The sequence below is a fragment of the Symphodus melops genome (assembly GCF_947650265.1).
Source record: "Symphodus melops genome assembly, chromosome: 16".
NCBI classification, from domain to species: domain Eukaryota; kingdom Metazoa; phylum Chordata; class Actinopteri; order Labriformes; family Labridae; genus Symphodus; species Symphodus melops.
In genome coordinates, this window is record NC_136706.1 from 12,896,207 (window position 1) to 12,910,535 (window position 14,329).

Sequence of the window (14,329 nt, forward strand, 5' to 3'; positions counted from 1 at the left end):
TGACCTTTGTAAAGGAAACCTCAAATATGCGCTAAAAGAAGCTAATCATTGGTTTACCTGTATAGACCTCTTCTGTTCACACGTAACTTACTATTCAGTCTCCGTTGGTTTCAGATATGTCATACAGCTGTTGAGTTTAAAATCTCATGTTTTTAGCTTCACACTCTAAAGTTTTCTGCTGTCCACCCACACGATGATGAAGGGCATCCTCCAGGCCACAGCCAGGAGTTTCTGTTTTGCACAGTTACTCTTTGGTCTCTGCAGCCGTATTTCCTGCTGCACGGCGGGGATGACTTTGAATGAGTCATCTTAAGTGTTATGTCCACATTTTAAATGGAGTTACTGCCGTTCTTGAAAACAGAGGTTACAGTGTATTGATAAAGCCACTGCAGAGGAAACGACTCTGACGTTACCAATCCATTTACAGGTTACATAACGCAACAATGACGAGCAGAAAAACAACCAACGCCTGTGGACGTACTTTTTAAAAACTTGACCAACATTTGCCTGCATTACAGCTGCACCTTAACGTCATCACAGAAGTTCATAAGCTGAAAAATAGTTGAGCTGGTCTTTAACACCGTCTGTCTCTTGTCAAGATCCTGCTGGTGTTTAGTAATTAGTCATTTAAATAACATGGCAGATTATTGCAATGTTGTTAAAACATCATGCAGTTTCAACATCTTATTATACTGTATGGTTTCCGTTAATAGTTCACTTAAAGGCATGGTTGGTATTAATTTCCTCCAGATGCACTTTTTTAAGATTTTGGTTGAAGTTGCTACTTTTAAAAATCCTGCTTGTTTTCAAAAATGACCCTGCCTTCAATCCTAAAAATTTATTAATACAAATGATCTGTTGTATTTCATCATACCCGCTCTCTCTCTCTCTTTTTGCTCCCTCTACCTTCATCCAGAGCGACGGAGCTGATAATGGAGGTGAGCTCCAATCTGACCCGTTGATGACGGACTTTAAGCTGGCTAAAGGTAAGACACCATGGCAGGGGGAAAAAAAAAAAAAAACCCAGAACACTTTATCACCTGTACTTCCTTTCCTTCCATTAAAGTATTCAGTTACTTGAATGCAAAGTCTTTGGTGTACGTGGAGAATACACCTGCGCATACACCATTAACTCTGGTGTGTATTTAAATGTGTTACACATTTGTGCTGATGCACAGCTGCCTATGACTGTTTTTCAGATTTATGCCCGCAATTTCGTCCGGCGATATCGGGCTGGAAATGTGTACACAGAGATGAAAGAGTCGGCCTAGCACAACACTAGTGGAACCCACAAACCCACACGCTAATGCAAATGAAAGTCTGAATACTACAGACTATTGGAAGGCAGCGGGTCACGGTGTAGGCGCAGGAAAAACTAATAACTAGTCAGTGAAGTGCACAAGAAAACTATCCGGCCTTCCACAGTCATGATAAAGGTCCCATATTAAGGTCATTTCTTTTGGGAATGATGCACACTGTCTCGTTTCTTATCGCCGCGAGAGCAGACATGTTTGATTTGCAAAAATAGGATTCACAGAGACGCACAGCACTGCTGCTTTGTGGACAACTCTCACTATCCTTCTGTTTGTCTGCCTGCCTCTTTCCACGCTGTAATCTCCAGCTTGTCCCGACTGTGTGCGCGTGTCTGTTTTGTGAGCTGTCCTTCACTCTTTGCTTTTTTTTTTTTTCAACTTTTACATTATCTATTCAACTTCCCTTTTCTCCATCTCTGCCCATTCCTCTCTTAACCCCTTCCTTCCTTCCTCCGTCCTTGTATTTCCCCTCAGCGTCTTTTCATTGGGAGGAATTCCTGCTCATTCAACGCGTGTTCCGTCTTTACTGTGAATTTGTTCATTAAAACGAAGGCCACAGTGCACCTGACCCCACGTCTCTCTTCTGAATCATCCTTATTCACACTCTCTCCTGCTACCTTTTTGTGCCTTTTTTTTTTTTTTCTTTTAGGCTCTTTCGCTCCAATCTGCTTCGCCATCAAGGCGAAGGAGAACGACATGCTGCCGCTGGAGAAGAACAGAGTCCGATTGGACGACGACTCCGATGAGGACAAGGTCCAGTTCAACTTTGCACATTCCATTTGCATATATTCACTGTGGGTTTAGACAGGATAGAAAGCTGATCCTTGAAAATGTGTTATTTTGATACCCTGGATTAACAAAACGTGTTTTGTTTGCCTGAAGTTCCTGGAGGAGGGAGGACTGGAAGCGATAATGGCCGGGGCGGACATGTTTGACAAAGAACTCCTAACAGTTGTTTCACCAGAAGAAAAGAAACCATCGCTTAGTTTGGAGGAGCTGGAGGCAAAACAAGGTACAACATTTAAAGAAACTCTTTCTTGGTATATATCGGGCAGCGACAAAACAGGAAATTCAATTCAAATAAAAAACTTTATTTGTCCCCGGGGGGCAATTCAGGGGCACACAGAGCAGCAAATGAACGACAGTGCAACTTAACAACTAAAACATTTAACCAAGATAAGAGTCAACAAAGAATAAAGTGTCAAAGAAGAAGAAGTGTCAAGAGTGTTAGTACAAAGTTAGAATACAGAATTTCAAGTTAGATACAAAGAACAGCAACGAGTAAAGTGTCTACAAGTTAAAAAACACAAGGCACAGAGTTAGATTCAGAGGACAGCAACAACTCAACTCAACTTTATTTATAAAGCACTTTAAACAGCCGGAGCTGGGACAAAGTGCTGTACATGCATGAAGAGCATAAAAAATAAAACATACCGTAAATTCCGGACTATAAGCCGCTACTTTTTTCTCACACTTCGAGCACTGCGGCTTCTACTCCGGTGCGGCTAATGCATGGATTTTTTATGGGGGACAATGAGCTTCTGCCGCAAAAACATTTGACTTCGTCACGTCGGATCTTAATATCAGTCATTTTGCGCTTCATGCACGCACCCTCATCATGGAAAACACACGGAGAAATGCATATGATGTAGCTTTCAAGTTAAAGGCGATCGACCTGGCTGTCAAAGAAGCTAACAGAGCTGCTGCACGTTAAGATGACACTGACAGCGACAACAGAGACTGAGGAAGTGAGTAATGAAGTCATTCTGAGGCAGTGAATGGATGGACTTTTTCTTGTGAAATATATTACGGTCATCTTTTTCATCAGCCGTGTTACAGACACCGTCGGCTAGGCTTCGTATTGTAACGGTTTAAAGTCAGTAGTTGATAATGTGTTCATAATTCCGATTATGTGGAGAGTCAGTGAATGCACCAGCGAGAACGTGTTGAGTGGCTGTATGAGAGAACGCTGGGGGAGAGAGTTGGATTGTTACGGCAAGTTATGTGTTGCTCTCTGCTGTAAACGGCGTGGTCACGGCCGACAGTGATCGGGTTATTAAAAGTTATTATTTGAACGCTCTCGTCGTCCTTTAACGTCCGTACGGACGCTACAGTATTTGCGGATGTTACCGGTAGCCTACGTCTGTGTAAATAGCTCTTGTTATAGCGTGGACACCTGCGGCTTATAATCAAGTGCGGCTTATATATGTACAAATACATTTATTTACTTATTTTTAGCCGGTGCGGCTTATATCCAGGTGCGCTCAATAGTACGGAATTTACGGTAAGTAAAACAATAAAACACTAAAACAAGAACAGAGTCTCGTGCTGGGTTGAAAGCCAAAGAATGAAAATGGGTTTTAAGATGAGTTTTAAAAATGGACAGTGAGGAGGTTTGTCTTATATGCGTGTTTTACAGAGTAAGATTTAATTGGACATGCATGTAAACAGATGAAAGCAGACATGTGAACAGACGTATATAATGTAAACAGACGTGCAGTAGACTATTGAAACAGATGTAAACAGAACTGTGGTGCCAGAGAAGATATAAGTGGACAGTGATCAGACTAAGATGTAATCAGACATAATGCATATATGTAATTTAATGAAGTAATGAACAGACGAAACAGAACTTTACAATAGAATAAAAATAGAACAAAATAAATAAATAAACAGTGTCTGTGTTACTACATTAAGGCCTAAGCTAAACAGGACAGTAGCTACTTTTCAACTTACTGAAGGGATCTATCAGAGGATTTCGATCTTGCTGGAAAAACAGACCTAGAGTCAGTCCTACACCTTGACTGTTTGACCACCCTCAAGTACTCCTGGAGTATTTACACCTCGTTCCTCGTGGTGGAAACAAGTTCCTTCTAAGTCCCTTCAGGAAAAAAAAAAGTCATTGGTGAAAATGCAGCTTTTTTCACTTTTCTGCATTTAGACATTTCATTTGATGATGGTTCATCACTTTGGAGGAGCAAGAGTTGTATTCTTTGTGTCAGCGTCAGACATACTTACGCGACATCTCTGTCATGCCCACTGGTGTACTGTTAGTCTCTGAAAAGGTTTGAATTGGAGAAAAACAAAGAGGAGGAGAATAAATCCATTGAGAATGATAAATCCCTTCAACATGGCAGTAAGAGGAAAGTCCTGTAATACAGCAAACAGTCATATTTTTCTCCCAAGGCCTTATGGAGATATACTTTCCTGTTTTTGTTTCTGTGTTCTTCAGTCATAGTTGTGGTGTTTCTAAATGAGCTCTCCTGTCTTTTCTAAAATAAAGTCATACATCAGCGACCTTGCACTGAGAAAAACCGACACAGTTATACGGCCACATTCATCTACATCAGAATGCACACAACCACACAAGAATAAATAAACACTCTCCGTCCTCCTCGGCTTGGTACAGATGTGTAGAGCCCCTCCTGGGTCAGTCGAATAACATTGATGATCTCTATCTATCACAGACGGCTCCTCCATGACTCTTAGCAATTTTATCTTCAAGGTTAGTCACTTTTCTAAAATATTCATATATTCCTACATAGCAATGGCCACACATTTCAAAAGTAATGCTGATTTTTTAAGAGGAGGCTGGGAGTCATTGCACTTGAAGTTGATTTATTGCACCTTGTCATAAACGTCTACCCTCCAAATGCTGATAAAGCAGATTAGCCGAATTTTTAAAGACGAATAAGTTTTTCTTCTTCTTTTTTTTTTTACATTGGTCTTAGAAGTCTCCTATCATTTCAGCTCTGGATTTAAAGGAGTCCCTATTTTAATTGTGTTATTTAAATATTGTGCTGAGAAGGACAGGCTGTAGAGCTGCTTAAAGGTCACATATTCTTCTGCTCCTTCTGGTTTTATATCTTCTTCAGTGTGTTTTCCAGGTGTGCATCATCCTCCTGTTAGCTGCAGCAGTAGCTGCATGAAACGCTCGGTCCCCTCGCCCCCGCTGGTTGAAAATGGCTTTGTGACATCACAAACCCATGACGTCACTGATCCAAGCCCATTGGCTCGTTGTAGCGAGCGCAAGCTCCCCTCGGACTGACTTGTAGCATTCCCAATATGGTAAAAGGGATGGGATGTATCCGAGAACAAAGCCGAGCGACTGACCAATTACGAGAGAGCAGATCGGCCGACCAATCAGATCAGACTTAGCACTCATGGGGACCCTTTTTTTTTTTTCTTTCTTCTCTCTTCGTGGACTCTGAGTGTTAGAAATACAGGCAGATGAGCGAGCCACTTTGTGAACGTACTTTAGTAGACACATAAATTAGATACATCAACCCCCTAAAGGACATATCATAGGACCTTTAATAAATGGCTTTAGCTCCGTTTATAGGGACTTAGGTTGGGATCGGTTCAAGTCCCAGAGTGAACCAGAATAGGGAAGTTGGTCAGGTTGCTGGAGAGGTACCAGGTCGCTTCCTGAGTTCTGCCAAGATGTCCTTGAGCCCCATTCTCCATATCTGCATGCCACAGGTCCTGTTTGTGCATGTGTGTTTCGAAGCATGTCCCTCAATAACAGAGTGTAACATTTCCCTGAGGGAGGAATGAATGAATGAAGTATGTAAAATAAATCTCCATGCTCGTACGTTTGACTACTTCGGCATGACGCTGTCTTGCACAAGACACATGATTTAACTGCCGACCCTCCTGACACTTATTTGGCGAAAGGCCCTGAAGACATTGTATGTCTTCAAAGACGCCGAGCAAAGAGACAGGCGAACAAGTCTGAAAAGACGGACGGAGAGACGGTCAAGACGATCGTGCCACTTTTCAGCATCAAAGGGGGCTGACAGGTCCGTTTTTAGGGTTCAGTGGAACACAATCGGAGCGTAATGTTCTCCCCCTGAGCTGACAGGCGGCCGGAGAACGAAGCCGGGAAAGCCCTAATAAATGGCCGGCTGTATTGGCTTTGCTGTGCGGCAAAGTGGCTGTCAGTCTGCGGGCCTAACCTGATCAGATAGCAGGAGAGTCCGTGGCAGACAGCTGAAGCCTAATCTGTACTGATGAGCTGGAAAACTGCCAAATGCGCTAAATGGGTTTCCAGAAAGAAGTACATGAATCCTTTAGGTCACTGTAAACATCGCACACCAGAAGTACATGTCTTCTTTATTTAAGAGTCACTTTTTAGTCCTGTACATAAGCATTTCCAAAATACTTTAAACACAGTGTAGTCCAGTCATTCAGGGCCCCGCAGAGACTTTTTTTATTTTATTTATTTTTTGCCAGGTGCTCTGACAGCTGGATTTTAGGTAGATAGTTCAGCCCTCACTTTGTGCTTTGGCTGACAGCCAACAAGTTCCCAAACTGGCAAAGTTTGGCAGAGCATCCGGGCCCTGGTGTAACTTTGATCTGTGAACAGCAACAGCTGTGTGAAGAGTTTTGTGGGGACCGGAAACTACTGAGCAACATTTTAATCAGCAACCTGTGAAGTAACAATATGTGACAGTTGTTTTGACGACGAGCTAACGGCGTGCCCAAAATGTGATAAAAAAGAACCACTTGATGTGATTCTAATATCGCACTTTCCTAGTCTTCTGGCGCCGTAACGACACGGGTCACACCTATCCATTCACACGCTGATGGCAGAGGCTGTAGTGCAAAGTGTCCCATCAGAAGGGAACTAGTCCATTCACACACATTGATGCGCTGCAGCGGGAGCAAGTCAGGGTCGAGTATGGTGCAAGGGGCTTCCGGTTGGGAGACGATCGAGTCTACCACGGATCCACAGCCGTCCGGAAATGCTCAAGTAGCTTTGGTCAAATAAAGCTTGACTGATAAATAAAGAAAGTATTTACGATACACTTTATTGTCCCTTTAGGGAGATTTGAAATTCCCTTTTGATTTTTTTTTCTTCTCCTTACCGTACATATAGACATAAATACTTTACTGGTCACAGATTTAAAAATAGTTTTTCATGAAACGTAGGGCTGAATGAGTGTAAAACAACCTAGCAGTTGGACTCACCCTGGTTAAGACTGTGTACTGTGTCTCTGCCTGGGGTACAGATGGACTCGTCTCTGCTCAGCCACTGTTCACACTCTACTCAAATATGATTTGCCTCGGCAGCCAGCCTATTTTTAATCCGGAAGAGATAACAGTAGCCCCGTTCAGTTGCGTAACTCAGACTTGTTTTCCCACAAGCCTTCGCTTTGGTACTGCGCCGTCTTGTCCTGTTTCCACCGTCTCCCTCGGCCTGTTGCTCTCCGAGTCCGTCCTCACTCCTGGCGCTCCCTTGACCCCTTCTTATCCTCCAGTCTACTCGTCTGTGTCGCTTCATCTCCTCTTCTCATCTCCCAAAAACATCTTTTTTTTCCCACCCCCGATTACGCTCGGATATCTGACTCCTCTTCTCCACCCACATCTTCCCTCCTACACTAGTTTTTCTGTAGAGTTGCATAAAATAACCCTGAGGGAGTTAGTTAGGCCGTATTATTAAGAGCAGCAACGTTGTCCGTCCTCAGTGGTTGGAGATTTGGAGACTGCCTGACATTTTCTTAGACGTTAAAAGCAGAAAATGACTTTTAAAAACCTGTGAGTCTTATCGCTCGTTCATTTTTCCCTCCGTCCCTTCTTTGTTTCTTACACTCACATGTTTTCAATTGCAACTTTATTCCCTATTTCGATGATTTTCCTTTTTCTTTTGAAAGCCAATTTTGGAGTTGTCAGGAAAAACCTTGCCAAGTGCCACTTGGCATTCTTTTCCTTCTTTACTCTTACCACTTCAATAATGTTCTCCTTCATCACAGCATTTCGGAAGCGTAAAGTGTGTAATGGGGTTAAAAAAAACAACAACAAGAAACACAAAAGGCATGCTTGTCTTTAGTCTTCATCCAACCCTCTCTCTCTCTCTCTCTCTCTCTCTCTCTCTCTCTCTCTCTCTCTCTCTCTCTCTCTCTCTCTCTCTCTCGCTCTCCTCTTTCCACCCTCTCCTCCTCCTGACCTCAGCCAAGCAGAAACTGGAGGATCGTCTGGCGGCTGCAGCCAGGGAGAAGCTGGCCCAGGCATCTAAAGAGTCCAAGGAGAAACAGCTACAGGCGGAGAGGAAGAGGAAGGCGGCGCTCTTCCTTCAGACCCTCCGTACTCCCTTACCTGGGGAGCCTGACGCCAAGAGAGCTGAGCTAGATTCAGCCGCGCAGCTCGAGGTATGGCAACGGCTAACAACATTTGGCCAGCGTTTGTGCAGCTTCACTTGTCTCATATTAAACCATCCAAAGAGCTAAAGAAGAATTATTGAAGTACTGCTCTAATAAGAACGGATCAATTAATTATAGAAGCATTACTGGAGCTTCCTCCCAGGTCTGCATTCATTTCTAATGTAACATCTGTTATGACTCACTATTATGGCTTTAAAACATGGATGCCCTGAGTTTACACGGAGGAATCACAGCCCAGAGAGGATTTGATGTAACACCGCGTTAGGTAGGCAATAATCCTTTTAAAGCGGGCCTTTTATTTTGGGAGTCGAAAGAAAAGGCTCAATGACATCACTCAAAAAAAACAACAATCAAAATCTTACACTTTAGTAAATTCATTAGATTATCTGCGTATGGCTTTTTAAAAAAAATCTAAAGCTCAAAGTGCGTATCCATTCAGTGCGTGTTAGACCCCTCTTCTGCTATTTAAATAATGCACACTGTTGGTGCAGGACAGGAGTGAGGGAATATTCATCTCTGTATTTTTGGTGTAACATGAGTGTAAGCAGCCGCAGGTGGTGAATGGTAATGACAGCAGACTTTCTGCTAAAGCACCAAGTCTCATCTCTCTGTCTTCACAATGATCAGTAGTCAATGATGTCCATCAGATAAATGTCCTCGCTCTCATGCAGCAGGATCACTGTGTGTGTTCTCAGTGTCGATGAAATGAAAAGCCTTCGGAATAAACCAGTTTTGCAGTCCACACCCCTTTCTAGACCTGTCCACCCCTAAGAGAGGTGAGCTGGCACTGCCTCTTCTTTTCAGCGCCTTTTTATTTCTTGGTGCAACTTTTACAAGTTGAACTGCTGTCAAATCTTGGATCATAGTGGAGCTGGAGTCAATAAAAAAAAAAAAAATCACTACTACAGTAAGCTCACGCCAAAGAAGCCTTGATCTTAATGTCTGAGTGGGATTTTTAACACGTTCATAGCAGATGGCATTTTATCTTCTTTTTTTTCCCTCCATCCTTTGATGTTTGATTATTGATTTTGTGCAAATGAATTTGCAGACACCTACAGTCTACTGAGCCGCTCCGTGTTTGGCTGTTGATGTAGCAGTCATAGAGACACACTTCTGGTTGCTCGGGGAATATCTCTGTGTACATCAGTCAAATAAAGCTGATTACATGGAAGTGGTAAACATTTAAATGCCTCGTACATGAAACAGATAATGGTTAAAGGAGAAGGATATACGTTATAAATCCCACCAGGGGAAATAACATTTTACACTCTGTTGTTGAACACACGTACTGTGGGCCGGAGCACGCACGCACGCACGCACGCACGCACGCACGCACGCACTCTCTCTCTCTCTCTCTCTCTCTCTCTCTCTCTCTCTCTCTCTCTCTCTCTCTCTCTCTCTCTCTCTCTCTCTCTCTCTCTCTCTCTCTCTCTCTCTCTCTCTCTCTCTCTCTCTCTCTCCTCTCTCTCTCTCTCTCACTCACTCACTCACTCACTCACTCACTCACTCACTCACTCACTCACTCACTCACTCACTCACTCACTCACTCACTCACTCACTCACTCACTCACTCACTCACTCACTCACTCACTCACTCACACACACACACACACACATCCCGTGGACACGCACTAATGAAGAGCTGTCAGAGAGAGGGGGCTGCCTACTGCGAGCACTCCTGGGCTCCATGGAGGGCAATTCAGTGCCTTGCTCAAGGGTACATACAGTGCTGCAGAAAGTGAAGTGCCACCTCTCCAGCAACCACACCAATTCTGTACTGGGACTTGAACCTGCGACCCACCGGTTTCCAGCCCACGTCCCAACAAAACCCGAGCGGCGTGTTGTTTTCACTTTACATGGCAGCTGTTTGCCACACAGCGCTCTCCATGTGTCGGCAACCGTCTCCCTGGATTTGACAGAATGTTCCTTTTCCAATCAGTCATGTAAAAAAAAAAAAAAAAAAGAGAGAGAGCTTTGATTTGTATGCTGAACACAACTTGCGACAGATGAAGCCAACTATCTGTTCTGTTGCTCCTTATGTACTAGCTTAAACAGAGACAAGCCCAGAGCTCAAGGATTCAAACATTTCTGAAGATCATCACTGTTGTCAGCATCATTAATCTGAGTCGGAGTGTTTTTTGTGTGTGATTTTCTAAGACCTTCATGTTCATATGCATCATATCGACATCTGCTTCTACCACTAATGTGTTGGCAGAACACTTTTAGAAACTAAAGCGTCAAGATTTGTTTTAGTTTTTTTGTCAGAAGATGGAAGAATCTTTTCTGTGGCAGCCACAGGATCAACCTTTAGAACTCTGCTTTAAGAACCTGTTCATGGATTCAAACAAGCCAACCCCACTGCAGTAACAGTGTTTTACTGTCAATCTGGTGTCTTTAAAAATCAACCAAAACCTCTTATAAAAGTTTGAACTCATCTTAAATATAAAAGCATCAAATCTACACATTCTCATGGAAGTTGTGTCGTTTTATTTTAAGAAGGCTATTGTATAATAGAAAATGAATAGAAGATAATAAAAAGGTTTAAAGCTTTATTGGTGCATTAAACGCGGCTCGTCGTTGTATCGTGGAAAGCCTTCCTCTTCATCCAATATATCCGTGTCCTCGACTTTGTTGCCCAGAGATAATCCACGGTTTTAAAAGTCTCCTTTGTAAAACGCTCTTAGGAAGTGCCGCGGTAATGTCCGCCTAAAACCCCGTCGTCTGTTGTATGAGAACAAAAGGCATCGAGACTTTATAGTGCAAATAAGACTCTGTGAGGGCCATTTGATGTGTAAATTGCTCGTCCATGTGATGGATGTTGTGCTGGCCTGCTGCCTGTTGGTCCAGGTGGTCTGGAGTACGCTCCTGTCATTATTGTTCCAGTACTTCTGCTGTTCTCCAGATGTTGTGGGGGTTCTACAGTAGCCGACCGAGCATATACGTACCCTGAAGGAACCACCAACATTCAGATCGATGGCTTCTGATGAATGGATGGAGTTTCCAGGATTTTGTATTTGTAAGGCAGTACACGATTACACATTTTGTTGGTTAATGCACGGTCCAAAAAAGTTACTGTAGAGAGGGAGAGCTGTCTGATTTGATGCATTCAACAAAGGAAACTAGACGGTCATTGTTAAACTGTCTGTCTGGGGTGAAGAAATCTGTCTGTATCTTTGGGTTAAACCACTGACAGAGACATTGACACCAACACATTGGATCACAACAAAGAGGTCTTTTTAAAACTTGAAGAAATCTCCTGAAAATCTCAGGATATTTAGGAATATTTCACTCTGACTTCACTTGGAAGTTTCTCCTGTCGGACCCCAAGTTTGTTTGTTTTTTTTCCTCCTGTAGCAAGTCCGAGTGAGCTGATGTGAGAATGCAGCAGGAAATTCTTCGGAGAATTCCCCTCCAGCCAATGGGGGGGGGGGGCTGCTTGATGCATGGCCGGTAAGCACATGGCCATTGCAATTTCTGTTCATGTATTTCAAAGGCTGCATTCCATCTTCGGTTCACTATCATGATCTTTTGTGGATGTTGTCAGTCCAGTCTACTTGTACCATTGATATCGAGGCAAATCTTCTCATTCTAGCGTCGTGTAGCTGACTCTGTTGCTACATCAGCTACTTCTCCGTTGTGTTTTTACGTGACTTCTTACCTCAGGAGACCCCCTCCCGTCTGACAGGGATAGCCTCCAGCTGTTAGGAGCATATGTGAACAGCCAGGACGGGAGACTCTGCGGAGCTGTCCTCCCATCATTATCTACACATTATCCTGCATTATAGTCTTATAGTGCAGATGTGAAAACTGTTTAAGAATGCAATCTTTCCCCCAATGTTATTATGATTTTTTTGGGATTGGATCGGAAAATCTTTATTGTCCCCAGAGGGCCAGTTTGTGTCCATCCAGACAATGCACATCCTAAAAACAACACAAAGACCTAAATGCATCCAAATAAATCCTTACTACCATCAGGGCTGGGCGATATGTATTGAGATGTTCAGATATATTTTCAAACAAGATATGGGCTAAGACAATATCGTTGATATCAGTATAGTTTATGTTGCATTAAAAATAACATTTAAAAAAAAAAAGAATGGATAACGTTCATTTTGTGATGCAGAAAATTAATTATTTTCACAAATGGGTAGTTCTTTTTCATGCACATGTCGAACTTGTGAAGCTGACTGTTAATGAAACACACATCGATATATATTGAGTATCGCGAGATAGGAGTTTTGGTCCACATGGCCCAGCCCTAACGAGCATGGATATCATCATGAGGGAGAGCAGGGACACAACGACGAACCCCTCAATAGTTAAGTGTACTGACAACAATGCCGACACTTTCTTTAAAAACATTTTCTTCTCGATATCTCAGAGTTGGCCCTCGTAACATTAGTTGGGTCTAAACTCTCCGTGCGGAGGGTGATGAGGATGACCTCTGCCTTCTGTTCGACTGTGGAGTTTCACTTTTCTTTGAGATTCATTTGAAGATTTAAAGACGATTTTGCTCTCTACTCGCCAGGACTGCAGCAGAATGTGATAAGTGGAGATCAATGCGATTTTTTTTTTTTTTTTTTTTTACCTCTGCGATTCAAGGAACTAACTTCAGACAGAAGAGAAGTAAGAGGAAGCACTTGGAAGAATAAGTATTTTGACAGCAGGATTGTGTGCAAGGATGCTGTGTTTGTGAGGACTGGATAAAAGAATTGAACAACAGTACAGTATGCCGGGGCTTCACAGGGTTTGGAGTCGGATGTGAACGCTGATACCATTTCATCTTTGCAAAGTTGGCTGACTCGAATGCGTTGATGTAAGCGCTCGCCGCTTCCCGTAGTGCTGGTCGTGTTGTTTATGTGACAGCTCTGCAGCGAGTAAACAGAAGTCAGCGAATACGCTTTACAGGCCTTGTCCTCTTCGCTTGTTAGTAACTCTGAAATCCTCTGGTTCTGGTTTCTTGGCATGGAGTGGAGAGAGCTCCAGCTTTTCCCCCGTATCTCCGCTTCAGGCTAGCATTTCTCGGCTACATTAGCGGCTCCTGAAATAACACACCTGGATCTCTGAAGCCAGCCGCCGGGTTTTGAGGTGGAAGAAGAATGTGTGAAATACAGAATTCAACACTTTCAGTTTGCTCAGTTCAGTTCGTCCTAAAACCCAACGACGTCAAAGGAGTGCAGCAAGCATTTTTTTTTTTTAAATATGGACCTCGTTGGTTGCCAGTGATTGTTGCAGTCAGTCAGACACAGTTGGCTGACACATTCTTCAGGATTCTTTGAAACAGTCCTCATACTGTGGCTGTGGTTCATGTTGGTAAGAGTCTCTTAATCGCAAGGTTGGTGGTTGGCCACATGTCTGACGTGTCCTTGAGCAAGACACTTTACCCATTGAACGACGTATGGGGAAAGGAGCTACAGGTCGGATTTGAGTCTCCGGACCGCCTGCGTTGAGCACGGTAGCCTCTGTACACGAGTCGCATGAACCTCTCAGCCACCGTCAAGAATCTAACTGTGACTATTTTCTTTCAGGATGACACAAAGAGATGCGTTCATAAATGTGATTTAAATTGTTCAAGCTTCAGTTGCAGTACATTTAAACGTAACATATGGATTGTTATTCAGAGTTCTACCAATGTTACAAAAAGTCCAACCATGCTAAGACTTCAATGCTAACTTTTTTTTTTTCCTTCTTTTTTTTTTTAAATGCAGCCGCGAGCTACCACCCTAAACAAAGCTAGAGATCAGCTGTAGCAGTAACAGTGTATTTAACGCGTGTCATTTTCCACAGCACACCAGTGTTGGTATTTTCAATGTGAAGAGAGTGGGCTAAATAGTTTACTTTCAACAACACACA

At 43.1% G+C, this 14,329-nt stretch overlaps 1 protein-coding gene across 5 annotated transcripts in view; it reads left to right on the top strand.

The window, feature by feature from the left end:
- The window catches only part of sfswap (splicing factor SWAP), a 56,339-nt gene that overhangs the window by 26,971 nt on the left and 15,039 nt on the right, over positions 1-14,329 (top strand). For all 5 annotated transcript variants that reach the window (XM_079364260.1, XM_079364262.1, XM_079364261.1 and 2 more), the window contains 4 exons: positions 917-986; positions 1,963-2,066; positions 2,196-2,325; positions 8,268-8,464. In XM_079364260.1, coding sequence (XP_079220386.1) covers positions 917-986; positions 1,963-2,066; positions 2,196-2,325; positions 8,268-8,464 — 501 coding nt within the window. The remainder of the gene's footprint in view (positions 1-916; positions 987-1,962; positions 2,067-2,195; positions 2,326-8,267; positions 8,465-14,329) is intronic.